A 27,197-nucleotide genomic window follows, 5' to 3' on the forward strand; every position below is an offset into this window, starting at 1 on the left:
GGTGTGGGCGCTGGAGGTCAGTGAACTGCTGCTCTCTGCTTTATGCTTTTTTGTATTATTTCAATTTGACAGTGTCCTGTGAAAAGGTCTTCAACTGCACCATGTCTCTTCTGAGGTCAGACCTGTCTGATGTCTCCGCTGTTCCCTCTGACTGTGTTTGTATCCTTCCTCTACCAACCTCTCTTCCAACCTGGTTCACGCACCTACCCCTCATTTAGAGAGATCACACTAACCGTGCCACTAAAGTGAAGTTAGAACTTTACGTCTTTCCTCCTAGCATTAGTTACTTTTCGTTCCTGGCACCAACCCCTCTGCATTATTAGTTAAATGTCTTCATCCCCATTAGACCGTAATTCCATAAGGGCAGGGGCTGTGTGTCCACCTTACTTATGACTCTATCCCCAGAGCCTGGCCCAGTCACATAGTAGGTGCTTTGGAAAATATTTGTTCATTGAAAGAAGTCATAAATAAAATAGTTATATAATATCTAGTGTAGCCTATTAAAGAAGACATGATGGAGACATACATTACATTTCAGAAATATTTTATCTGAAACAGTTTATACTTAAACATTTTTTGATGCTTATGGGTATTATCCCTCAATTATTCAGGAAACACTGTTATTTTGAATCATTCATTCCCACAGCTTTTCAATTATTGAGTAATCAATCAATCAGGTAATTACTCATACTACCTAAATAATACAGGTTTCACTGTATTTGTATTTATCACATGTCTAATAAATGCTAACTGTACTGATGCACAAATCATCATTTTTAGTGGTACAGCAGGCTCGTACCCACAGTAAATGAATCTAGTTATACTGTCTTTAGACATCCTAACAAAATCTGTTACGCATGTATGAACATTAAATTATTACCCAGCTCTGGAATGTCATTTGCTTTGTTAATATTATTCTAATTGAAATAAAAGATATCATAGAAGGCTTCATTGATACAAAGAAGAAAAATCTTCTAAGCCTTCCATTCAAAAGTTAAAAATGAATAAAGTGGGAGGAAAGAAAAGTAAAAAAAAAATTAACTGAAAAGTTTTCTTACATTTTCTATCATACAATGCTTCATCCTGAATTTCCGATGGAATTGAAACGTGGATATAATTAAATGTAAGGCTTCACCACAAGTGAAGTCACAGCCAGGTTCAGAGATGAGTGCTTGGGAGTCTCTTTCAACAAATGACTCCTGAGCTCCTCTGCAGCGTAAGGTAGTGTGCTACAGACAGAGCAGGGAGGAAAGCACACAAGGCCCATCCTCAGTGAGCCTAAGTCTTTGGAAATCACTTCAGTTTATCCTGTGTTAAGACTGGCGAAGGACTTCCCTCATCTCAGTTCTTGCAACGGAGGAGACGTGGCACTCCCCTCTCCTCTCCTCACTCTCCACATGGAGTTGGGTGTTCATGGTCAGGAATGGTAGGAAGTAACCATTCAAACTCCTGTTATCCTCATCTCAAGTTCTGCCTGAAACTAATTTGATATAATTTTTCTTAATCTTTCAAGAGTATGGGGACCAGTTTGAAAAATACAAGCAGCCTACTGAGAATGTCAGCCAGCTTCTAAATTTATCTGATTCTCACCCAGAATTTAGGATTTTGCCTATGCATAAAATGAATGCCACATAATTATCCACCAAAAGATACATAATCAGATCTTAAAATGCTACATCAATGGGTAAGGGATTAAACTTTTAGTTTAGAAATAATTACTCTGCCATTTAAAAGTCAAAGCTATTTTAGCATGAACATTTTTGCACAAAGGCATATTTTCATTTCTTCAAAATATATTTTGATTTAGGACATAACAGTGGTAGACTGTCTTAATCTGAAATTCTTCATTTCAAATAACTACTTGAAAGAAAAGCTTTATAACAAATACGAAGAATTAAGCTATATAAGCTATATTTTATTTTCAGTAAAATAGGAAGGCAAATTTAAATCCTGCTGGAGAGGATGGTTGCATCATTTGAGACTCATGAGATGACAGATGGCCAGTCACCAAAGAATAAAACATGTGAAAATGAATTCTATACAGTCGTGGAGCAGATCTTTTCAATTAAAAAAAATTGCATGCTTGTTCCTTGTCTGTCAAGAAAACATTTAAGTGGTGTGCTTTCACCTTTAAAAATAGACAGCTAATCTCCAACGTACAGAGCACCATATTTTTAGTGGGTGTGATGGGGGAGAGTGAGAACCACGATCAAGGAAGCAGAGGGGTAGCTATCATAGCTGCAAGTCCATGAAACACAATCCACTTCTGATTAATTACTAGTAATACGAAGAACAGCAACAGAAAGGACAGAGACCGAAGTTTAAATACTTCAGGAAGCAGTCAATTATATTTGAATGCATGGAATTTCACTTTAAAAACATCCTCTTCCTACCAATAATCCAAGATCCTTAAACAAAAAGCAAAAATGGTGCTTTTTGAGAAATATTCTTTTGTGGTCTGACATAAAAAATAAATACCAAACAAATCATTATTTTAAATATACTTGAAAATGCATTATAATCACATGGTAATTAAAAATGAAGTTCTATTTTAGAGAGGAAATATGTATAATTTTGCATATGGTAAAGGATGGTTCATTATTATTCTCTCATAAATTACTGGGTTTTGATTTTCAATTTTCATTGTTATTTTGCTAATTTTCTAAAAGGGAGGAATTTTCATATTTTTGATTCTAAAAAGGGATCATTCTAGATTTAGAACCTTCTTTATTAACCTTTCGAAAGAAGAAATATATAAAAAGCTGCTACTTCTGCATTGCTATACAGTTCTACAAATATTATAGTACATGAGCAAAGAAAAGCACATGTAAGGATGGCATAACTAATTAAACCAGGACAATTCTTTATATTTAAATATTTAGAACTCTAAACATTCCTGTTCATGAGCTAAGCAATTTGATTACAAACGTGAAAAATAAGTCTTCTAATATATCATTTTAAAAAACCCCCTAAAACAGTGTATGTATAGAAAGATTATTATTTACTGCTACAAAAATTTCCATGGCTATTTTTAGTCCACAACTATCGCATAAAGTATTTCTTCCATAGAAGGCTCTCACACTTACAAATATAACCTCGAGATGATCAGCTGGCAAAAAAAAAAAAAGAGACCAATTTATTTTAGACTGAAATAGAAAAAGAAAGAAAAATCCAAGAGACATGATATTTGCAAGTATCTATTGAGCAGAAAGCCCTGAAAGTAAAAAAATAAAACAAACCAAACCAAGCCCATATATATTTGGGGGATATTTAATAATGATGCTAGACTGAATTACGTGAGAGAACGCGGTATTTGATACCTCGGGTTTCAAGTCTCTATGAACCACTCCGACGTCATGCATGTGGCTCACGGCCGAAACCAGCTTCCGCATGATGCAGCTGGCTTCGGTCTCACTGAAGTGTTTCTTTTTCTTAATTCGTTCAAACAGCTCTCCGCCGTTCAGAAGTTCCATCACTAGAAAGGAGTGAAGCTGGAAAACAGGAATAAGGTGGAGGACCTTAATGAAGAGGAGTAGAAGTTTATCAACAGATAAAACATTTATTGACTATTAATAGCACCAATACATTCAAATAATCCTTTGTTAAACGAATCTACAGCAATCCTTGTATTTTAAAGGAAAGAGTGGAAGGATAATGTGGCTTTTTTAGAACTCTATTTTGGTGATGGAAAATTTCAAGTCCTGCAGTGAAATCTTTATATATCCTCTCCTTGACTAATCCTTTCATTTGAATTCCATTCCAACCCTCTCTATCAAGTTTACATGTCTTTCTTTCTAAAGTGTGACCCAGTGCTGTAATGATGTGAAATCAGTTGTTTTAAATAATGTAGAAGATTACTGACATGAGCAACTGCCCACAGGAGGCCTGACACACTCGTTTAATGGCAAATTTACCTTAAAAAAGGCAATGTTTGATGATGTCACTTGAAACCTCCTGTTAGGGCTCGACAGCTTCGTTTCAGGGTTCATGTTAACACCCACGGCAAACATCCGTGACTCACCGTGGGTTTTTTCTTTAAATAATTGCTTTTGATCTCAATGGTATTATCTTAAATATTTTTAAAAGTTATATTTACTATGCTTTGCATACATTTCCATAAAGAAAATAACATAAGAGCTACCAAAAAGCAAAGGAATTATATCAGCTCTCAAATGAACCCAAACAGTTTAAAAAAAGATATCAAATCACTATTCAGGGGGCCGGCCCTGTGGCGTAGTGGTTAACTTTGCACGCTCCGCTTTGGCAGCCTGCCGTTTACCGGTTTGGATCCTGGGCGCAGACCTATGCACTGCTTATCAAGCCATGCTGTGGCAGGTGTCCCACGTATAAAATAGAGGAAGATGGGCATGGATGTTAGCTCAGGGCCAGTCTTCCTCAGCAAAAAGTGCAGGATTGCCAGTGGATGTTAGCTCAGGGCTAATCTTCCTCAAAAAAAAAAAAAAAATCACTGTTCAGATTCAGGTGCTGCATATTATAGCACTGTTATTCAACAAACAAAATAAAGTATGTTTCCCTTTCAATTAGCAAAATCCAGAAAAACTGCTTTGTAAAAAGGTGATTATAAATACATCATCCTGCACATAATGGGGAAATTCTAAAGGGGGAACAACTCTTTTAATAAGAGAATTGTTCCCAGGCTCCTACAGATCAAGCTAATTTGAGTTTCTACACCAGACACTATGGTCAAAGTTGAAGATCCACTACAAGTATATGCCAGGGAGCTTTAAAAAGATGGAGGGCAATACCTAGAGAGGTTTAAAAGATAGGTTTTAGCGTCAAACTTGGATGCGAATGCCAGTTCTTCTATTTATGACATTGGGGATGTTACTTTACCTCTGTGAACTTTAGGACTCTTATCAATAAAATGTAAATAACGGACAGAAAATGTGTATATGGTAGTTTGAATAAGGGCCCTCTGAAGATGTCCATATGCTAATCCCCAGAGCCTGGGGATGTTACCTCATATGGTGAAGGGACTTTGCAAATGTGATTAAGGATCTTGAGATGGGAAGAGCATCTGAATTATCCACCAGAGTCAACAGTATGAGATGGGACTATGGAAACAAGAGATTGCAGTGATGTATGAAAAGGGTCACAAGCCAGGAATGTGGGCAGTCTCCAGAAGCTGAAAAAGGCAAGCAAACAGATTGTCCTTCAGAGCCTCTAGAAGGGACCCAGCCGTAGTGACACCTTGACTTTACACCAGTGAGACTGATCTTTGAACTCCTGGTCTTCAGACTGTAAGATGATAAATTTGTATGTTTTAGGCTTGTGGTAATCTGTTACAGCAGCAATAGGAAACTAATACAGTAGTAAAGCACAAAATGAACTAAAATGCTGCACAGCCCAAGGCTGAAGACCCACCCTCAATCAATCGCACACATTAGTTGAAGACTATGTGGATTTGGGGATGATCTAGGCAACTGTGTCACCATCATGGATAAAACAACCTAAGGTATCAGCAACTGCATATTAGAATGATAATCTATTTATACTAGTATATATATATCATGAGACAATTTAGATTCCAGTATATCTAGTAACTCGAACATAACAACAGCAAATAATAAATGTAACTTGTAACATAAATAAAAAATTAGGGATGCAGTTCAGGAGATCTGACATCAGCCTGAAGGTCAGAGACTGAATGTCTTTGCCAGGATGTAGCTAGGGGCTCAGCTGCAGACCCATGGAGGGGAGTGTGGAAGGTCATCCACCAATCTTTGATTGGTATGTGAATCATCGTCAACAGCAGGCTGTCCAGGCTCTTCTGAAGCCGCTCCAGTGGACAGGGGACTCAAGACTTCCTCTACGCCTGAGTAGTGTACTGAGGTGGAGGCAGCAGGGGAGCAGGGAGAGCCATTCCCCGAGTCCTTGGTTCACAGAGGCTCCTTTTCTGATGAAGAACCAAAGAGCAAGCAGACAATGATGCCATTTTGGGGTGCTCACTCACCCGATGTGAAAACCAGGCTGTGTTTCTGCCTCCCTCAAGGCAGGAGAGCAAAGCAATTACGGCTTGTTCTAAAGTTGGACCACTTGGGTTCAGATCCCACCATGACCACTTAAAAACGGTGAGACCCTTTAGGTAACTTCTGTGAGTTTCAGTTTTCTCACCTCATGGAGTTACTATACGGATTGAATCAGATAACAAATGTAGAGTGTCTGGCACAGTACCTGGGTCACAGAAGGTAGGCGATAACAAATGGCCACAGTTACTACAATTACGATGCTACTGATACTGCTGCCTGGTTTCACCATCATGTATCATTTGAGGAAATTACAATGTGGTAGAGAACTGGGTCACAGCTAACCTAGGACATGGATGTTATAACAGCGCTATGGAGACAGCCCAGAACTGGAGACTAGGTTTTCCCTACTAGATTTTCACTGACTTGCTATGTGACCTTGGACGAGTCTCATGACCTTTCTGAATCTCAGCTTCTTTTTTGGTAAAGAGCAAACCACATCCAGGATTGGTTTTAGCTCTGGGGCCTGGCATGCTGTCTTCAGTAAGACTGTGTCATCCCGTCCAGTCCCAGGGGGAAAGATAACTGCAACGGAGTCATTTCTGTCACGGAAGGTGGCAGTGGAGATGCTGGGGAGGGGCTATGGACCTGACCCAGTGGTGTTCCTCCCATATCCAAAGTCACATGCTTCTGTATTAGGCTCCTGTTGGGGAGTAGGACTGAGAGGAGAAGAAGTGGGCAGCATGACCTGGCCTGTGGTCTGAGCAGAATTTGCCACCAGGACTAAGAAGATGAAAGGAGAGTATCTTTGCCCTTCTGCTTCTGACTTGCTCTTAGCTTGCACTAATTAGGCTTAGGCTTTCTAAGTTCTACTCCAGAAATGAAAGGAAGGTTGAAGGTTGAAAATCACTGAGCAGAGAGCGTTATGTGGTGATTAAGCTACAGTGGGTAGCAGCTGCACTGGCAATAAGCACGATGCAGCTGGTGGCAGTGCCACTGGGCTCCTGCCCTCTGTCCTCCTTCCATGTCATACATGACTCCTGCTGAATGAAAAAAGCAGAAGGGAAAGGATGCATCGATTCTGGGGTGGGTAAGAGTGTGTGTGCAGTGGTTTCTCCGCCCTCTGTAGTGTTTGGGTGATGTCCCATATCTGACTCTGACCTAGCAGCACCAACAAAACTGGTGAACAGCAGAACTTTGTAGTGAATTAGTATGCACAGAAAAAAAAATGTGGAATACCTGATCATGAAAAACTTCATGCAATTTCACAATATTGGGGTGTCCTTCACAGAGTTTCAGAGCTGTTATTTCTTTTTGAGTATTGGCTTCCAACCTGCAAGACGAAGCAGTTAGCTTCTATGTATCTCTTCAAGTTTTTCTGTCAGTATTGTCCCAACTTTAATTTTGTTTTTATTTATAGTGTATTCAGAACATAAGTGTCAAAAAATCAGAATGAGCATTCCATGAAAGTAATGAGTCATACTACCCACTAGAACAAGTATGCGTTATTCTCAAGAAAATGATTATTTCTGAGTTAGAAAAGAACTAACCATAGGAAGAAATGGGTACCCTACTTGCCTGACCATTTGGTAATAAGAATGTACAATCATGGAGGTAACAATTGGTTACCAGAACAACTAGCTGGCTCTCAAACCCATTGACTAGGATGAATACATAAGCGAGATTGCCAACAATGGCCATACCTTTTGCTGATTATTTTGACTGCAAATGCCTGGTTACTTTTTTTGTGTATGCACTTTCGACAAATTGAAAAACTTCCTTCTCCCAATGGTTTGTCCTTCAGATCTAGGTCATAGTGTTGATAGAACGGAGAGTCCTGATAAGAAACCAACATCATTTAACTTAAGAAAATATTAGTAATACAGGGATAAATAAAACTGTAGAATAACAGAACATTATTCATATTAATAAATATATATCGAATACATTTATAATCTTTGCAAATGCATCTTAGTTTAGCTCATTTCTATTTTCTTCTATATCACTTAAGATAGATACTTTTCTATTGTTGTAAAAAGCTCACCCAAATTGATGTTAGTAATTCTCTAGGGCAAATATTGCTATTTCCATTTATTCATTTGTAAAACTGCATTTTAGTTGAATGGTAGTCTGCTAAACTTAATGCACTCGAGAAAGTCAATTAACATTGGTATTTAATCCCTAAATATGCCATTTAATTAGCCACATCTACGCACCTTCATCATCGCACTCCTAGCAACATGTGTTACCCCAGGACGTTCAACTCCCATGTGGACCTGAAGAGGGTCTGTGACGGCTGCATTGCGCTTGAACAGAATGGAAGGGGCAACAAAGGAATAGCCCTAAAGACCAGGAAAGACAAAGAACAAGGATTCGCAATTCTCCAGTTTCGCACAGACTAAATTCTAATAATTTTTTCTTAAGAAAAAAGAATGAAAAACACTCAAATATTTGTTAAGATGAATCTAATTTTATTTTACTTGTAATCTAAAATGCAAGGTTATTTCAAATCAATACAGAAGTGCTTTTCAGAAGGAGATAATGCCATCTTCTGGTAGAATTAAACCAATTCAAAATTAAAGACAGAAAAATACTTCCTCCTTATTCCACCCCCAACATCTGACTCATAGCTATAATTCTTTTGCATTCCTGATAAAAGTTCAGTTTTAAACACCAAACTTCTCAAAAAAGATAGAGTTAAAGTATTACACAGAGTGGCCCACGTGCTTCTGTTTTAAAACTAGAAAAACAGCAAGTTTCATTACAGATAACTTCTCATGCAACAATTATTTGACTCTTATGTTACCTTAGACTAATTAAATTTAAAATTGAATTTAGAAAATGAATAAAATTAAATGGCAGAATGACAGGCTGAACCAAAAGTGGTATAAAGATGGATGATTAATCTGTTCAAGCTAGAACACTCACTACTCCAACAACGATTTCTAAACGTCTACTACGTGTCCAGCCAACTGCTCGCCATTAGTGTCACTACTGGTCAGAGAGACGGTCTGGATGGCCAGATTAAACCATTCTAATCATCTACTTATAGGAGTCAAAGAAGATGCCATTTAGTAGTCAGAATATTTTAAGTCTGAGAAAGATCCCTTTCTAAATATAAAGTCCTTTCTAAATCTTTTTTTTTTTGGTGAGGAAGATTATCCCTGAGCTAACATCTGTGCCCATCTTCCTCCATTTTATATGTGGGATGCCTGCCACACAATAGCTTGATAAGCAGTGCATAGGTCAGTGCCCGGGATGCGAACCTGCAAACCCCAGGGCACCAAAGCAGGAGCGTGTGAACTTAACCACTATGCCACTGGGCCAGCCCCTGAAATCTTTTCTAAGAGTTGGAAAGCAGTTAAGATTATTCACTGAAGATAAAAATCAGATAACACTGCTTATGAATTAAAGGAGATTTTATATGAATAGAAGTAAAATAAAGTAGTATTATATTTTCTATAAAAGAGCCAGAACAGAAATAAAATTTCAGGTATAAATTAGCCCTGAGCTAACATCTGTGCCAATCTTCCTCCACTTTGTATGTGGGATACCTCCACAGCATGGCTGATGAGCAGAGTAGGTCCACGCCCAGGATCTGAACCTATGAAGCCAGGCCACTGAAGTGGAGCACATGGAACTTTAACCATGGGGTATCAACACTTCTTGATACCAAAAATAAACACATAAACAATACCTGCTATTTAAAAAACCATAAGCTTCAGTTAATGATTTGCAATATCTCTGTATTTAATAATTTTAAAGAGATTACAGAATTGTTTTTAAGACGCCAAAAAATTTTCATAAAGAAAAATTAATCTTTTCTTTCAAAGCACAAATGGTGGGCCAGCCTGGTGGTGCAGCAGTTAAGTTCGCACGTTCTGCTTCTGCGGCCCAGGGATCACTGGGTTCGGATCCCAGGTGTGGACCTACAAGCAGCCTGGGAAGCCATGCTGTCGCAGGTGTCCCACATATAAAATAGAGGAGGATGGGCACAGATGTTAGTTCTGGGCCACTCTTCCACAACAAAAAGAGGAGGATTGGTGGCAGACATTAGCTCAGGGTTACCTGGAACAGCCTCTCGGAGCTCTGGGGCAGCGCTGCAGGAGAGTAGGTGGGATCCATTTCCGTGAACTCTTCTGCAAAGTTGCTCACATCTAATTCATCTCGGATGACGGGCTTGAATGGTGCAGGAACTTTTTTGGCAGCTAAATCATCCCAATTTATTTTCTAAAACAGAGAAAGAAAATTGGTACAAAGTAGAGATAAAGTCGAAATATATTTTCTAAGAACAATAAAGATAGATTTTAAATGATCAATAAGGAGAGAGGCACATATTTCAAACCAATGATTAAATATATATATATTCTTTCCAAGCATGAGCACATTTTCTGATTGCAGCTTACAGCTCCAGCCAGTGCTGTCTCAAAGATGAGACTGCCTTCCACCACCGTGGAGCCTCACCATGTACTCTAGGGGGCACCAGGACACCCTGGTTTACCCTTAGGGATAACAGAAAGATTACTTTTGTCATGAGCCTCCTGAGAAGGGTTTTAGGCCAAAACAAAACCAAAACCAAAACTAAACTAACCTGTAATAAAGGGCTTTAAAATGCTCTATGGATACGAATATTAACTCAAAAGGAATATTCGTATTTTAAGAGGCAATGTTAACTAGCTCTCCTCTTGTGCTTGCTTTTCCTTTGGGTCATCTGGACAGATCAGAATATAAACAAACTCACTACAACTTAGGCATTTTTTACATCTAGAAGTCTAAATGATACTACAATAGTATGAACTAAGGCACCCATTCTTTTCTCATTCAACGGTATTCAAGCATTTTAAACATTGCTTCTTCTCTCCCCCATGCGATAATCCAAGCCCCCTTCCCACCATGTCAGTCATTTAACTGTTTGATAAATTGCTGGGTTTTATGTTATTTAAATTCAACCCTCTTCTCTGTTTTCTTTATGCTCCTTCTGTCACTTAAAACAACCTCAGATAATACTTATTGAATTGAATCCTACAGATATCCTACGATATACTTCTTCGAATCATTGATAGTAAGACACACCATTATTTTATGTACCATTAAGAAAGAAAAAGCATTACCACTTAGAATAGTAAGACGCTGTCCAATGTAAGATGCACACTGATTTCGGAGACAGTAAAATGGGAAACCTGCACTTCTGGGTTGATGACATTCAGTAAGTTTAATCCACTAACATAAAATGTTTTTATTATGCCCTCTTGTGGAAGCAATGAAGATAAAATCATAAAATTACAGATCTTCAAATTTCTCAGTTAGAATGGGTTTTAGAGATCATTTAGTTCATCTCCTTTATTTAATCTGGATGGAAATGGAAGCCCAGAAATAAGAATGAACCTTTTCGCTTAAACATTAGCTAGTGGTAGGGTCAGTCTCTTGACTTTCTAGTTAGTATTCTTTCCTCCTTGTGGCTGTGATGTCTTCCATTATAACTATATGATTTGGGCTTGGCTATTGTACATATATTAAAAGAAACTTCTGGAGTAAAGAGGTAATTTAAAGAAATATGTTGTTAGCAGAACGTTTAGTATGTAGAAAATTGAATGCTATTATGATCCTCTCCACCTCCACTCCACTTATGTCTTTACAAGTAGAATTCTGGTCTTTTCTCAAGTGTCCCTGTCACTTAAAAAGTCAACAGAATTAAATAATCTAAAATTACTATTCCAAGCTAGAGAAAAGAGAAATTTCTCTAAAATGAAAGACATTATAATATTCACGAGTACAGGGAACAAGGGAGAAAAAGATTATAGGAAAATATGAGGGGGTATTTTGCTTGAATACTTTCTTGAAATTTATCTTATTGTTAATTTTTGAGCCAAACTTCTGAACAAGATATTTGAAATACTTTGTTCAAATATTAACCTTTCCAAACCATATTAATCTATTAAATACACATGAGAAATTAGTTTTTTCCTAAATGTATTTTTCACTGTTACTAAACTTCTGTAAAATGTACAGTAATATTATTTAAAATGGTTATACTGAGAGATTGAAATAAATGTGCCCTTTTTTGAGCATAGAAGTATAGAAAGATCATTCTCAATCACTATTTGCTTTTCCATATTTAAGAAACAATAAGTAACAACATGAAAGCTTTCTCTACAGCAGAGTTTTTTCTTTGTTTTGGTATGCTATTTTAATTTGTCTTGGTGATAATAACGTAAAAGTTCAGTTTGCAGAATAAAAATAAAACTTAGATGGTCCCTTTAGACCATAAATATTTAGGTCACGCTTGTTGATATGATGAAAGAATTTAAAAGTCACAAGCTCAGAGTTTTAGAAATCAAGGTCATGGTATCCCAGGTTGACCATTTATACTGAAATAACCAGCTGACTCGTCAACTGAACTTTTTTTCCCCAGTTATCTAACATTTTAGTATTTTTTGGACTAAATCAAGCAAACTAAGTTGACCAGATGTGTTGGTGCTCTGTGGAATGGTCTCATAGGCTTTTTCAGAGTAAGAAAAGCACTAAGTACAAAGAAGATAAATGAATTAATTATTCTCTCTATATTATAGCTATGTAATTGAGAAATGGGTACATTTTGAATTTTCTAAGATTTCTCCTGGGAAAAGAAGAAGAGATTAAATTACCCATCTGAAAGGTGTAACACAGTGACAGCAATACTTCATCAAGTGGAGAAGTAAAAAATGTAATACAAGTTAGTCTCCTCAGGCCACGCCTGAATCTCAAGATCATAAATGGAAACCAGTGCTCAGAGGCTCTAACCAATTAGTACGTATAAAACTGAATGTTTTCATCATCCTCCCCACTCCCACCTCATTTAGGGAGAAAAAGACCATTTAGGTCTCTACAAGTAGAATTCTAATCCTTCCTAAAGGGTCCCTGTCATCTAAAAAAGAGTATATAAAATAAGCAATGTACATGAAAATAGGGAGGAAATGACCCCAAATGAAATCATGCTCACTCATTCACGAAGAACGCCAAGCACCCTGAAAACAGCAGGGCATATAAAACCATCTGTTCAACAAATTTCACCTGAAAAAAGAGATGTTCTTTGATTTCATCTGCATCGCGTGGACCACATCCCAATCTTTTCTTGGGATCTTTCATCAAAAGACGCTGAATTAGGTCCTTAGCTAAAGCACTCATTTCTTGGGGGTACGGAGGCTCGCTTTTTAATATTCTCCTGTAGACAGAGAAAACTTGCTGTTAAAACAACCAGAGGATGAGGTTAGAGTGACGGTATGCTTAGCAAAAACAGGTATAGTGCAACACACTTTGAAATGGAATTACACGCGAAAAACGAAGAAAAATATTTAAATTGTGATACCATGAGATCAAATTTCTGAAACTTAAATAAGCAGAAATGAAAAGTATTGGATCATTTTCAGTATAAGTCAGCACTAATGGGAAGCCACCATCCCAAATACTTAATTGGAAAGGAAAAAAAGAAAAAAGGAAGGCTTGGGGCTAGATGAGACCTCTTATCAATGGACTAGACTCCATCATGAAAGATTTGACAACGGAAACAACTCTTAACAAATTCAGGGAAGTGAATTCAGCACTCAGATTTGAAAGGACAAAAGAAACCCCAACCGTTGCCACCTCCCTTCTTTCCCTGTGTGCCAGCGAACAGAAGGGGCCAGCGGGAACAAAGAGGGAAGGAGACCGAGATGGGAGAGTCAGAGCCACCCGCATATGGCTTAATTCCTGAGATCTGAAAATGGACACCAGAGCTGGGGCTTTTCACGGGATGAAAGCATCAGCTTTGTCATCTGCTACGATAAACCCAGCAGGCAAGCCTGTAAGGCTAGTGGCACACAAAGATGGAGTAAAGTCCACTTATTATGGAAAGCAAAACATTAAGATAATCAAGCTTCTTGATGAAATGTTTGAATTTGTTCTAAGATCACAGAAGAAATCAATCCAATCCAAATGTACCTTTGTCCCCTTAAAAGCCAGATCAATAATTTACTAAAAAAGAAATAATGGAAGGGACTGACTGAAATTAAGAAGCTTAACAGAGTATATACGGAGATAAATAGTTACTTCTTTATTTGGATTTGCAAATAGATCCCCTTTTGTGCTTTAAAATATTAATAACTGTTATGGGACAAAAACATAATAAATTTATAAGAGACAGTATCGTGTGGTTAAGAACATGGACTCCGGAGCGGATGGAGTTCAAAGGCCAGCTCTGTCGCTTATTGGCTGTGTGACCTCAAGATAGTTTAACCTCTTTCTACCTTGGTTTCCTCAGTTGTAAAACAGGATAACAGCAGTACCTACCTAAAATGGGTATTACGATGCTTAAATGAGTTAAGTCACGATTTACAGTGCTGAGCAAAACATCTGGAAAGCAGCAGATGCTTGATAAATTTGAGCAACTAACAGACTCCCTCATTCCAAGGCAACCACAAAAACAGACAGAGAGACTGTAGCAAGTAGCCACTGAGAGTCAGTGAGACGAGAGGGAACTGTAATTTTTGACTAAAAATTCCAGCAGCGTCGGTCATTTCAAAGCTTATTCTACTTCTAGCACTCCATCCTGGGAACCTAAGAAAACATTGGTGGAACAAGTGAAAAAAATAAGTAGGAGCCTCTTTTCTTTTTGATTCTTAAGTATCCTCCCCTTCCTCGCTGTTCGACAGGGTTTTCAGCATTAGAGACAATCCTCTCCTGCGATCAGGCACGGGCACATCTGAGAGAGAAGCTGGGAGCCCTGTTTCTCAGGGAAAAATAAGTATAGCCTTTTCCATTTTCTCCACCTTTAATGTACTTTTTGCAGGTAAGAATTTTCTGTGTAAAAGGATCGGGCTATAGATACACTGTTGCTGACATTCCCTTTTGCTGAACCAACATGCAGAAACAAGCACTTCAGCTGACATCACCTGAGGGTACTGACTATGTACCGTCTGCTACTTAAACCTTAGGCATCTGCCATTTCGTGGGAGTTGACACTGGACCAGGCACTGGGGAAGGAATGGTCAGTCATGTCGACCATTGGGCGTTCTCACAAAAGGAGGGGCATCGAGAGAACAGTGAGCACCTGAAAACAGGGGTGGCCCCACTGAGATGCCAAGACTGGAAAGAGGAGAAGGGGACCCCACGCAGGACCCGAGGAGGTGGTCTAGGCACACAGACAGCAGGGTGGTGTGCACCCGAGGCGTGTGGCAAGGGCCACGTGCAGGGAACTAGAGTTTCAGATTCAGGTGAGACAGGGATCAGATCGGGAAAAAAACAAGTAGAAATCTGAAGGAACTTCCGCTGAAAAGAGTGCTGATGAGGGAACACGGAGGACAACCAGTGACAGCCCCGAAGCCTTCCCTTTCCCGAGTGAAATTAATATGGCCAGACCAGCAGGAGTGGACCCTAACAGGTGAGGATGAACACCCACCCAGCTGGGAGAAGTGGAAGCAGGAGTCACGCAGGATACAACACGGAAGGAAGGCTACTCAGGCTCCCTGTTGTCTTGGTAAATGAAGCGGCACAGGGTTTCCTCAGTGCGTGGAGAGATTCTGAGGCCTAATCCTACTAGAAAACTGCAGAGCCAGCTAGAGGACCAGGAATTGGGGATGGGGTGGTGAGGAGAAAGGGCTCACGGCAGGCTTACACCTTGTCCCCACGGAAAGATGATCCCGGATTTACCTTCTTCTTATGTGGTTTCCTTGAAATGTACTGGGTCAGAGAAAGGTGAAATGTCAGCTGTGTCTGGTTATTGTGAAGTCACCCGAGAGGTGAACTCCGCCTGGCCTGAGAGGTGTCAGCAGGAAGGTAGGCCCTAAGGGTTTTCTCATGCAGGACTATTGAAAACACTTTCAGAAAACGTGTGCTCCTGTGTGTTCTCTCTCATCCCCAAGGATGTTCTTGTTGGGGCTTGGAAGTTGTGCTCACGGGAGTTATGAGAGACAGTTCCTGTGCTGAGCTTCCAGTGCTGGGGTGGTCCAGAGCCACCCATTTGGTCCCATCACTACTGGTGGAGTGTGTCCTTTGTGGGCTGGGAAGCTAGGCCTAGGTGGTTGGAAGAAGCCCTGATGAAGATGCGTCTGATGTTGTCATGCCAATACACTGCTTCCTGACTGGTATCCTCCTAGAAAGCTACAGAAAACTGGTGCCAGATTCCAGCCTATTGTGCCCTGTGAGTAAGAATGTCGATCTCAACCCAGAGCACTGCAGCTATGCAGAAGAGGCAGTGCAGGAGTGGGGATGCAGGCGGAGGATTCCTGTGCGATGCCTAGTTGCGACAGTACCAGAGCATTCTGCAGGGGCAGGGTCCTCTCTTCTACTGTGCTTGATTTCTGAATTGGCAATAACCCAGAGCTATTTCTTCTTGCTTCCAAATGAATCTTAAAGCCCTTTGTAAAATCAGAACAGGCTCTGAGTTGATGTAGCACCTTAAACACTTCAGGTGCATGCTATCATTTAATCCATACAACAATCCTAGCAAAAGGCTGCCAATAATTATTACCCGTTTTACAGATGAGAAAGGATTCCTCTCAAAAAAGCAAGAAATATACTTATGAATTAAAATTTCCACCAGATAACTTAGAACACGGATAATTTTAATATTTATTGCAGGAATAAGCACATGACATAGCTAAGAAAATTTTGAAAAAGAAAATAACTGGGGAGGATTTGCCTAACTACATATTAAAACATATTACAAAACCAAAGTGCAAAAGTGAGGTGATGGTAAAATAAATTAACAGCCAAATCAAGTGAACAGAAGAGACAGCTTGAAAACTACACAGCATATACAAAAATTCCTATTCTTTCTAAAAAGGGACCAGCCACCACAGGAAAGGACGCATTGTTCGACAAATGTGTTGGAGAAACCAGCTGTCTGGAAAAGAAACAAACAAGGCAAGAGCCTTGCCTTATACCATAATCCCAAATAAACTCCAAAGGGATTGAGGAATGACATGTAAAAAGCAAAATGAAATAAAATTAAAGTCTATAATGTTACAAAAATGCATATTAAATTTCTTCCTATTCACGAATGTTAAGTTTCTAAAACTCCTGTGGTAAGAGAAATTCACAGCCATTAGCTTAAGAATTTAGGGATTAAAGGGTAAGAGCATCCAGATTAAAATTAAGCCTCTGATGGAGACAGGGATGGAGAGATGGGCAGATATATAAGAAGGAAGGATGGTGAAACAGTCATGGTAGAAGCTGAGTACGTGGGTGTCCAGTGTAACAGATTCTTGAAATTTTCATAATAAAATGTGGCGGAAAAAGTGAACCTAGGAAATTCTGCACATGTGTTTTGTATGTTCACTAAAATATAACAATAAAGAACTGCCCCAATAAGAAAGTATCAATGCCTTTAGTACCACAGTATTAGCAATAACGGGCAATGCTCACCTCGTCACCCTAAGGTCTTTGCTCAAGCGTCACCTTATCAGAGTAGCCTTCCCTAATCATTCTAACAAAAAGAGCTATTTCCCCCACATCCTTTATCCCTTTCTTTTATTTTTCTTTATTAATTTATGGACCATTGTATATTTCTTTATTATTTCTCTCTTCCAATGTAAGCTCCAAGGAAATAGGGAATTCTCTTTTTTAAAACAGCAGTTTCGTTCACTGCTTTCTTCCTCGGGCCTAGAACACTGCTTAGCACAAAGCAAGTCCTCAACAAACGTTTACTGAATCAATACATCTCCAATTGTTTTCCATTTACTATACCTTGTTCACTGAGGATCTTTCTTCCTCAGTTTCAATAGATGCCTGCAGATAACTTTTTTGCTTTTTTGCAGATGGCATGCATTCTCATGGGTTGTTTATTTCTATTTGTCCTCCATTTAAAAGTTCACAATCTTTCCTATTTTGTGACTTAATGTTGTGGACTTCCTGGTTCCCACGTGGTCTCAGAATTACAGAATTACTTATATGCCCGCCTGAGTTAGTTTTCCATAAACTTCATTTACTCTTAATTTTTGTTCAACACCAGGGGAATAGTAAAGCAAATTATGGTGGATCTCCTCGATGGTATATTATACAGCCATTACAAAATCATGTTTATGAAGAGTCTGTAATTACAGAATGCTTATAAATTTAAACAAAAATTGAAAAATCTGAAATTATATTTCTAGCATGATCACAACATTATACAGGTGAAAAAGACTAACAGGAAATATTAGCAGTGTTTGTCTCTGGGTGTTGCTACTGTGTTTTCCCCTTATGCACGTTTTAAACTATAATGAACATTACTTTTAGACCAGGAACAATTAAATGAACTTCCATTACAAGATCACGGACCCACTGAGAGCAGCTCACAGACTGGCAAGGAGGCAGGGAGTCTTTTTTTTTCCCTAAGATTGGCACCTGAGCTAACAACTGTTGCCAATCTTTTTTTTGCTTCTGCTTTATCTCCCCAAACCCCCCGTACATAGCCATATATCTTAGTTGCAGAACCTTCTAGTTGTGGCATGTGGGATGCTGCCTCAACGTGGCCTGACGAGCGGTGCCATGTCCGCACCCAGGATCCGAAAGGGCAAAACCCTGGGCTGCTGCAGCGGAGTGCGCGAACTTAACCACTTGGCCACGGGGCAAGACTCCCCACAGGGAGTCTTGAATCCCCCTCTGTCTACAGGCCCCTGTGGGTATTTTCCCACTGTTCGAAAGGCAGTCTCTCCTACCCTCAGCGTATGCAAATCTCGTCTGTGCTCACAGCCCCAGTCTACACTGCCTTTCCATCATGAATGCTTCCCCGACACTCCCAGTCCTCGAGGGACAGTGGCCCTTTCTATTTCCACAGTATTTATATCAGGACTCAAACATTTGAGAAAACTCCCTGATATGGTGAATTGTCATCTATTTATTCCATATCTTCCCAAACAGTATTGAGTTTTCTCAGAACAAGAACTATGCCCTTATATTCCTCTTCCTCCTTAGGAGTTAAAAATTACTCAAAGTAACTCCACAGATTAATGAAATCAATCCCCCTGTTGTGTGTGGGCCAGGACTTTCCAATCCTTTACCTGAAATAAGCATCTGCCTCACTAGAAAAGAAAACAGCACCATGGAACTGAGTGTTACCCATGAGAGCACGAAGCAACTTCCCAATCACTGTGCACTTGACCCCAGTCCTACTTCCCAGTAGCTCTGAGTCCTTGGGCAAGACGAGCTCAGCTCCCTTGTCTGTAAAACAGCATATGTTGCTCCTCACTTTTCAGGGTTGTAAGGATTTGAGGATATGATGTGGGTGACTCCTCGGCAAGAGGCTGGCACACAGTGGGTCCCTAGTGAACGGTGTCCACCCTGAGGCTACTCCATAGGAGTGTGCTTTCTCTGAGCCACGAGATTGGCTGACCAGAGGGGACACTCCCATGCCATCACCTCCCTCTGGGTGTTACCAACATCTTCCTTGATCCACCTAACCTGTGTTTCCCCAAGCCACACCAGTTGGGTCATTAAGAACAATAAAACGAGATTCTTTACCTGCTTTTGCAGAACCTGTGACTCCACTCAAAGTCTCATCCAGTAATTCCTGGGAGTCCCCGGGTATGTCCTATGTGAGCTTTGAACACTCTTCCTCAGATAAAGCATCTCATTTCCCTCTTCTGCCTAGTTCCCCGACTCCTTCCTGTCAGCCTGGGAAGCCACCTGAGGGGCTATCACCCCTGCCTTGTCTTCTGGTGCAGAAGGGAGGAAATCTCTGCTTCTTAAGAGGTTAGGGGAACCAAATATGGATGCAGGATCTTGTAAAGATTTTCGTTAAAAGAGCTTTCTTTTCTTTTCAACTTATAGCATCTTCTCCCTAAAAGTGATAGATCCGACCCAGAATTGCCCTTCCTCTCTCAATGGCTAAGGCCTTTCCAAGCAGAGATGGTCTGCCTGGGCTGCTCTTCCTCAGACTCTCGTACACTTAGATTCCTCGTGGGTCTACTATGCTGGTTTATCAGGGATGCCTGAACATGTCTTAATCTCAGGGTGAGCACAGTTTAGGCTGAAGCTGGGATTCCATTACACTCACTATGGCTTTTATTGGGAGATCTCTTCCCAGTCTCTCTTCCTTTCTAGACTCTTCTGTGGCCCAATGCTCTTGAAGCTTTTACTTCTCCACCCACTCTATTATCTCTGTTGAAGAACATTTCCCTAATAGGGGCAAGATGATAGGGATGGGAGAGAGTAGGGAATCCATACCTTGGGGGCTCCTTGGGACCAAGTGGTTACATGTGACAAAAAACTAAGGCAGTATTTGAAGTTAAGAGCAGAGTGGATTGCAAGGAATTTCAAAGAGATTCGTAAATGGAAAAGAGCCAGAGGCAGAGAGCAAGAGCCAGAGTACAGAGCCAGGACCGTGATCCAAAAGGATGAGGCTCTCCTGGGGAGGCCACGGAGAAGCACAAGCACACAAGTAACAGCAGGTTACTCCAGAGAGCAAAATAAACAGCAGAATCATGGACATAAAAGACCACCTTCTTCCCTCCACGGTCTTTCACGGTAGGTATGATGCTGACTTTGAGACTTCAGGTGGATGGGAATAGTGAAGAACTGGCTAGGGGGTAATCAGAGGTGGTAGTAAGTGCCTACAGAGGGGCCTCACTCGGAAACAACAGAAGGCCAGGTCTCAGGCGGGAGCATGAGACTAAGGGGAGAACAGGAAATGGTAACCATTCTGATGGCGGCTCTGAAGGATCCTCTACATGGTTGGAAGGATTATCCCTGTGTTTTATTCAGGGATCTAAACCCTATACCCACCAGGGAGTGCTTCAGAGGGCAAATTAATAACACGATATGATTCAGCTGTACTCCCACATGTTATGCAAGTGAGGCAGGAGTAAACAGATGTAAAGGATGATGAAAGGAAATCAGATAGAAAGCTGAGGAACTGAGTACAAGGGAAGAGTCATTTCACCTTGCTCCTCTCCTTGGTGCGCCCCTCCCACCACTGGACTCTAGTCAGAAGCTGCTGCACTTGAGTCATACAGAAGGATGTGGAGATGAATAGTTATTGTGACAAACATTAACAGATTTTGGGGTAACTGGTCAAAACCCCAGTGGAAACATAAATGCTGCTATTGGGTATAAATATATCCAAAATGAAGAAGAAAAGAAAAAAACGAGGGGCCAGCCCTGTGGCCGGGTGGTTAAGTTCGTGCGCTCCGCTCCGGCAGCCCAGGGTCTCACTGGTTTGGATCCTGGGCGTGGACATGGCACCGCTTGCCAGGCCATGCTGAGGCGGTGTCCCACATGCCACAACTAGAAGGACCCACAATGAAAATATATAACTATGTACTGGGGGGCTTTGGGAGAAAAAGCAGGAAAAAAAAAGAGAAGATTGACAACAGTTGTTACCTCGGGTGCCAATCTTTAAAAAAAAAAGAAAAAAATGAACAGCATATTGGGAATCAAGAAGGCTTTATAAAGTATGCTGATAAGGGATTTTGTCATAAAGATATAAGAAGGATAAGAAAGCAGAAAAAATAAATATAATTTCTTCTTAAAACAGGGTAAGAAATGATACTGGTAACTCTTTCATACTTGTATCTAAAAGCAAGACATCTATAAAAAGAAAATTTTTGAAAATACAAATGAGCACACAACCAGAGGCACTCACAACTAGAACATACAACTATGACGGGGGGGGGGGGGCGGTGGGCTTTGGGGAGAAGAAGAAGGGGGGAGAAAAAAAAGAAGATTGGCAACAGATGTTAGCTCAGGCACCAATCTTTAAAACAACAACAACAAATACAAGTGAGCTAATTCAAGGTGTTATAGACTGATCAATATGGATAAAACACAAAGTACAACAGAGTTACTGTCTTGATTTTTTTCAGAAGACCACAGCTTGTCACACAAAATCAATGTATTAAAATAATTATGTAAAGAGCAACATTCCTTGGGAGAACAAATAATAAACTAATTACCTAAACCAAGGGTTGACAAACTTCTTTGTAAGGGAACCATAGTAGGCCGACTTCTAAGTGCTCCCCAGTGATCACTGTCTCCTTGTATTCATGGCCTTCTGTAATCCCCTCCCCTTAAGTGTGGGCTGGACCTAGTGACTTTCTTCTAACGACTAGTATTCAGTAAAGATGACAAGATGCCACTTTCATGATTTGGTAGCAAAACCTTCCACCCTCCTAGCAGATTCTATTGCGTTCCCAGCTTGCATGCTTTGATGAAACAAGCTGCCATGTTAGGCCCACATGACAAGGAACTGAAGGTGGTCTTCAGCCAATTGCCAGCAAGGAACCGAGGCTCCCAGTCCAACAACCCGGAGGAACTGAACCCTGCCAACAACTGAATGTGCTTAGCAGCAGATCCTTTCCCAGTTGAGCCCTGAGATAACTACAGCCCAGCCAACGCTTTGATTGGAGGCTGTGAGTGACCCTGAAGTAGAGAACTTAGCTAAGCTGTGCCCACATTCCTGATCCACAGAAACTCTGAGATGATAAACGTATGCTGTTTTATGCCACTAAGTTTTGAGGTCATTTGTTACTTAGCAATGGAGAAAGGATAACTAACACAAGGCCAGACAATAAGTGCTTTAGGCCCTGTAAGCTGTATGGTCTCTGGGGCCATTATTCAACTACTGCGGTAACACAAATGCAGCCAGAGACGATATGCAAATGAACGAGCATGGCTGTGTTCTAATAAAACTTTACTCATGGACACTGAAATTTGAATTTCATATAATTTTCACATCACAAAATACTGTTCATCTTTTGAGTTTTTTCAACCATTTAAGAATGTAAAAACCATTCTCAGCTCACTCACCAAACAAAAACAGGCAGCAGAATGGACCTGGCTTGCAGGCTACAGTTTGCCCTGACCTAAACAGTACAGCTACAGCCGTTTAATATCATTATTTTGATAACACTTAGACCTGAATTTATATAACACTATGCTTATAATAGTACAATAAAACACATTAATAAAGCAAATTTTACTGATGGATAATGAAATACCAAATAAACATCTCTTGGCAAACATTTTCTACATTTCAAAGGCAGAGAATGGAAGACGAAAAACCAACCGTGTCAGAGATGAGGGAAGAGCTGCACTCAGAACCTCAATACCCTCCAAAGTTTTCTTGTGTCCCTTGGTCATCTCTCCTGCCTTCCACCCCAATCAATTCCCACACTTGAGCCAGTTTACATACCCCGGACCTCTTGAATAAAGAGGACGGTGGGTTGTCTTGAGAAGGGATCCTGAAAACGTATACTGTTAATCTTTCTCCTAGCATTCCCCAAAGGGACCTATGGCTTTTCACCAGAGTAACTGTACACTGGGAAAAAGGAAATAATCAGATCTTTCAGGGACTACTGGATACTGGTTCTGAACTGACACTATTTCTGAGTGACCCAAAACATCAATGTGGCCCACCAGTCGGAGTAGGCCTTACGGAGGTCAGGTGATCAACGGAGTTTTAGCTTAGGTCTTTCTCACAGTGTGTTCAGTGGGTTCTTGAACCCATCTTGTGGTTATTTCCACAGTTCCAGAAGGCATAATTGGAACAGATATACTTAGCAGCTGGCAGAATCTCCACATTGGTTCCCTGACCTATGGAATGAGGGCAATTATGGTGGGAAAGGTCAAGTGGAAGCCAATAGAACCGCCTCTAGCTAGGAAAATACTAAACCAAAAGCAATACTGCATTCCTAGGGGATTGCTGAAATTACTGCCACTGTCAAGGACTTGAAAGATGTAGGAGTGGTGATTCCTACCACATCCCCATTCAACTCGCCTGTTTGGCCTGTGAAGAAAGTTGGATGTTGGTGAATGACAGTGGATTATCCTAAGTTTAACCAGGTGGTGACTCCAATTGCAGCTGCTGTACCAGATGTGGTTTGATTGCTTGAACAACTTAACATGTCCCCGGTATCTGGTATGCAGCTATTGATCTAACATGTACCTTTTTCTCCATCCCTGTCCTTAAGGCCTGCCAAAAGGAGTTGCTTTCAGCTGGGAAAGACAACAATGTACCTTCACTGTCCTGCTTCAGGGGTGTATCATCTCTCTAGCCCTGTGTCATAATTTAGTTCACAAGGCTCCTGATAACCTTTCCTTTCCATAAGATATCACACTGGTCCATTACATTGACAAGCTTATGCTGATTGGACCTAGTGAGTAAGAAGCAGCAACTACTCTAGACTTATTGGTAAGACATTTGCGTGTCAGAGGATGGAAAAGAAATCTGACTGAAATTCAGGGCCCTTCTACCTTAGTGATTTGTAGGGGTCCAGGGGGATGGGGCAAGTCAAGATATCCCTTCTAAGGTGAAGGATAAGTCGTTGCATCTGATCCCTCCTACAACCAAAAGAGAGGCACAATGTCTTGTGGGCTTCTTTGGATTTTGGAGGCAACATATTCCTCATCGGGTGTGTTACTCTGGCCTATTTACCAAGTGACCTGAAAAGCTGTCGTCGAGTCAGGCCCAGAACAAAAGAAGGCTCTGCAACAGGTCCAGGCTGCTGTTCAAGCTGCTCTGCCACTTGGGCCATATGATCCAGCAGATTCAATGGTGCTTGAAGTGTCAGTGGCAGATAGAGATGCTGTCTGGAGCCTTTGGCAGGTCCCTATAGGTGAAACGTAGCACAGATTCTTAGGATTTTGGAGCAAAACTCTGCCATCTTTTGTGGATAACTACTCCCCTTTTGAGAAACTTTTTTTTTTTTTTTTTAAGATTGGCACCTGAGCTAACAACTGTTGCCAATGTTTTTTGTTTTTCTCCTTCTTCTTCTTCCCAAAGTCCCCCAGTACATAGTTGTATATTCTAGTTGCAGGTCCTTCTGGTTGTGCTGTGTGGGATGCCACCTCCGCATGGCCTGATGAGTGGTGCCATGTCCACACCCAGGATCTGAACCGGTGAAACCCTGGGCCACCGAAGCAGAGCACACTAACCTAACCACTGGACAATGGGGTCAGCCCCAAGAAACAACTCTTAGTCTGCTCCCGGGCCTTAGTAGAGACTGAACACTGAACTGTGGGCCCTCAAGTTACACGTGACCTGAGATGTGCATTATAAACTGGGTGTTATCTGAACCATCAAGCCATAAAGTTGGGAGTACACAGCAACTGGAAGTGGTACACACAAGATCGGGCCTGAGCAGGCCCTGAAGGCACAAGTAAGTTACATGAAGAAGTGGTCCAAATGCCCACGGTCCCCACTCCTGCTCCCCCACCTTCTCTCTGACAGCCTAGATCTTTGGCCTCATGGAGAGTTCTCTACAATAGTTGACAGAGAAAGAGAAGACTCAGGCCTGGTTTACAGATGGTGCTGCATGATGTGCAGATGCCACCTGTAAGTGGACAGCTGCAGCACTACAGCTCCTTTCTGGGACATTCCTGAAGGACAGTGGTTAAGGGAAATCTTCCCAGCGGGCAGAACCTTGAGCAGTGTGCCTGGTTATTCATTCTATTGGGAGGGAGAAATGGCCACATGGGTGATTTTATATAGATTAATGGGCTCTGTCCAACGGTTTGGCTGGATGCACTTGGAAGGAACATGATTAGAAAATTGGTGACAAGGAAGTCTGGTTGACAAAGATATCTGGGGAAGAGGTATGTAGATAGACCTCTCTGAATGGGCAAAAAAATGTGAAGATATTTGTGTCCCACAGGAAGACTCACCAAAAGGTGATCTCGGCAGAGGACGATTTTAATAATCAAGTGGATAGGATGATCTGTTCTCTGGATCCCAGACAGCCTCCTTCTCCAGTCAACCCTCTCATTACCCAGTCGGCTCATGAACAAAGCAGTCATGGTGGCCAGGATTGAGGTTGCATATGGGCCCAGAAACATGGACTTCCACTCACCAAAATTGACCTGGCTATGGCTACCACTGAGTGCACAATCTGCCAGCAGCAGATACCAATTTAGTGCTGAAAATGGCACCAATCCCCAGGGTCATCAGTCTGCTACCTAGTGGCAGGTTGATTACATTGGACTATTTCCATTATGAAAGGGGCAGAGTTTCACTCTAACTAGAATAGACACTTACTATAGATATGGATTTGTCTTCCCTGCATACAATGCTTCTGCCAAAACTACCATCCATGGACCTACAAAATGCTTTATGCACCGTCATGGTATTTCACACAGCATCGCTTCTGACTGGGGAACTCACTTCACAGCAAAAGAAGTGCAGCCATGGGCCCGTGCTCACGGACTTAGCTGGTCTTACCACATTCTCCACCATCCAGAAGTAGCTGCCTTCTTCAGGTGGAAGTGCCTTTTGAATACTCAATTACATTGTGAGGTAGGCAGCCATACCTTGCAGGGCTCAGGCAAGGTTCTCCAGAAGGCTCTAGTCTCTGAACCAACATCCAGTATATTGGTGCTGTTTCTCCCACAGTCCGAATTCACGGGTCCAGAAATCAAGGGGTAGAAATGGGAGTAGCACCACTCACTATTACCTCTAGTGACCCACTAGCAAAGTGTTTACTTCCTGTTCCCATGACTTTATGCTCCGCTGCCCTGGGGGAGAAATGCTTCCACCAAGAGATACAACAATGATTCCATTGAACCGGAAGTTAAGACTGCCACCCAGCATCTTTAGGTTCCTCATGCCTCCGAATCAACAGGCAAAAAGGGGAGTTATGGTGCTGACTAGGTGAATGATCATTACTACCAAGAGGAAACTGGACTGCTACCCCACAATGGAAGTAAGGAAGAGTATGTCTAGAATAGAGGAGATCCCTGAGGGTATCTATTAGCATTACCATGTCTTGTGATTAAGGTCAATTGAAAACTACAACAACTCAGTCTAGGCAGGAGTGAGGGTTTGGGTAGCCTCACAAGGTAAAGAGCCATGACCAGCTGAGGTACTTGCTGAAGGCAAAGGGAATACAGAGTGGGTAGTAGAAGGTAGTTATAAATACCAATGATGATCCCGTAACCACTTATAGAAATGAGGACTGTAATGGCCATAAGTACTTCCTTCTTATTTTGCCATGAATACATTTGTGTGTGTATAAACAAATAAATGTTTTAAATACATATCTATGTCTGTGTTTTCTTTTCCTCCCTTATTTCCTTATCATGTAAAATAAGACGTGCTGACTTTCCATCGTGGTATTTCAGTACTGTTAATTTTATACCATGGTATTTAAGTTACGGGACATAAAGGAGACTCAGGGAGTTTACATCCTCTTCTGTGGAAGGGGTTTGTGGGTTTTCTGTTGTAGGCAGGGCAGCTGTATCATGTTAGGTGGAATTATGACCTTATTATTGTCTTTATTTGGA

General features: G+C 40.9%; 1 protein-coding gene across 4 annotated transcripts in view; it reads right to left on the minus strand.

Annotated features, from left to right (window-relative positions):
• RPS6KA5 (ribosomal protein S6 kinase A5) overlaps nt 1-27,197 on the minus strand; it is a 164,631-nt gene that overhangs the window by 13,409 nt on the left and 124,025 nt on the right. For all 4 annotated transcript variants that reach the window (XM_070594422.1, XM_070594421.1, XM_070594423.1 and 1 more), the window contains 6 exons: nt 13,038-13,188; nt 10,056-10,217; nt 8,204-8,329; nt 7,691-7,824; nt 7,227-7,320; nt 3,321-3,491 (listed from right to left, as the gene is read on the minus strand). In XM_070594422.1, coding sequence (XP_070450523.1) covers nt 3,321-3,491; nt 7,227-7,320; nt 7,691-7,824; nt 8,204-8,329; nt 10,056-10,217; nt 13,038-13,188 — 838 coding nt within the window. The remainder of the gene's footprint in view (nt 1-3,320; nt 3,492-7,226; nt 7,321-7,690; nt 7,825-8,203; nt 8,330-10,055; nt 10,218-13,037; nt 13,189-27,197) is intronic.

The sequence above is a fragment of the Equus przewalskii genome, chromosome 25 (assembly GCF_037783145.1).
Source record: "Equus przewalskii isolate Varuska chromosome 25, EquPr2, whole genome shotgun sequence".
NCBI classification, from domain to species: domain Eukaryota; kingdom Metazoa; phylum Chordata; class Mammalia; order Perissodactyla; family Equidae; genus Equus; species Equus przewalskii.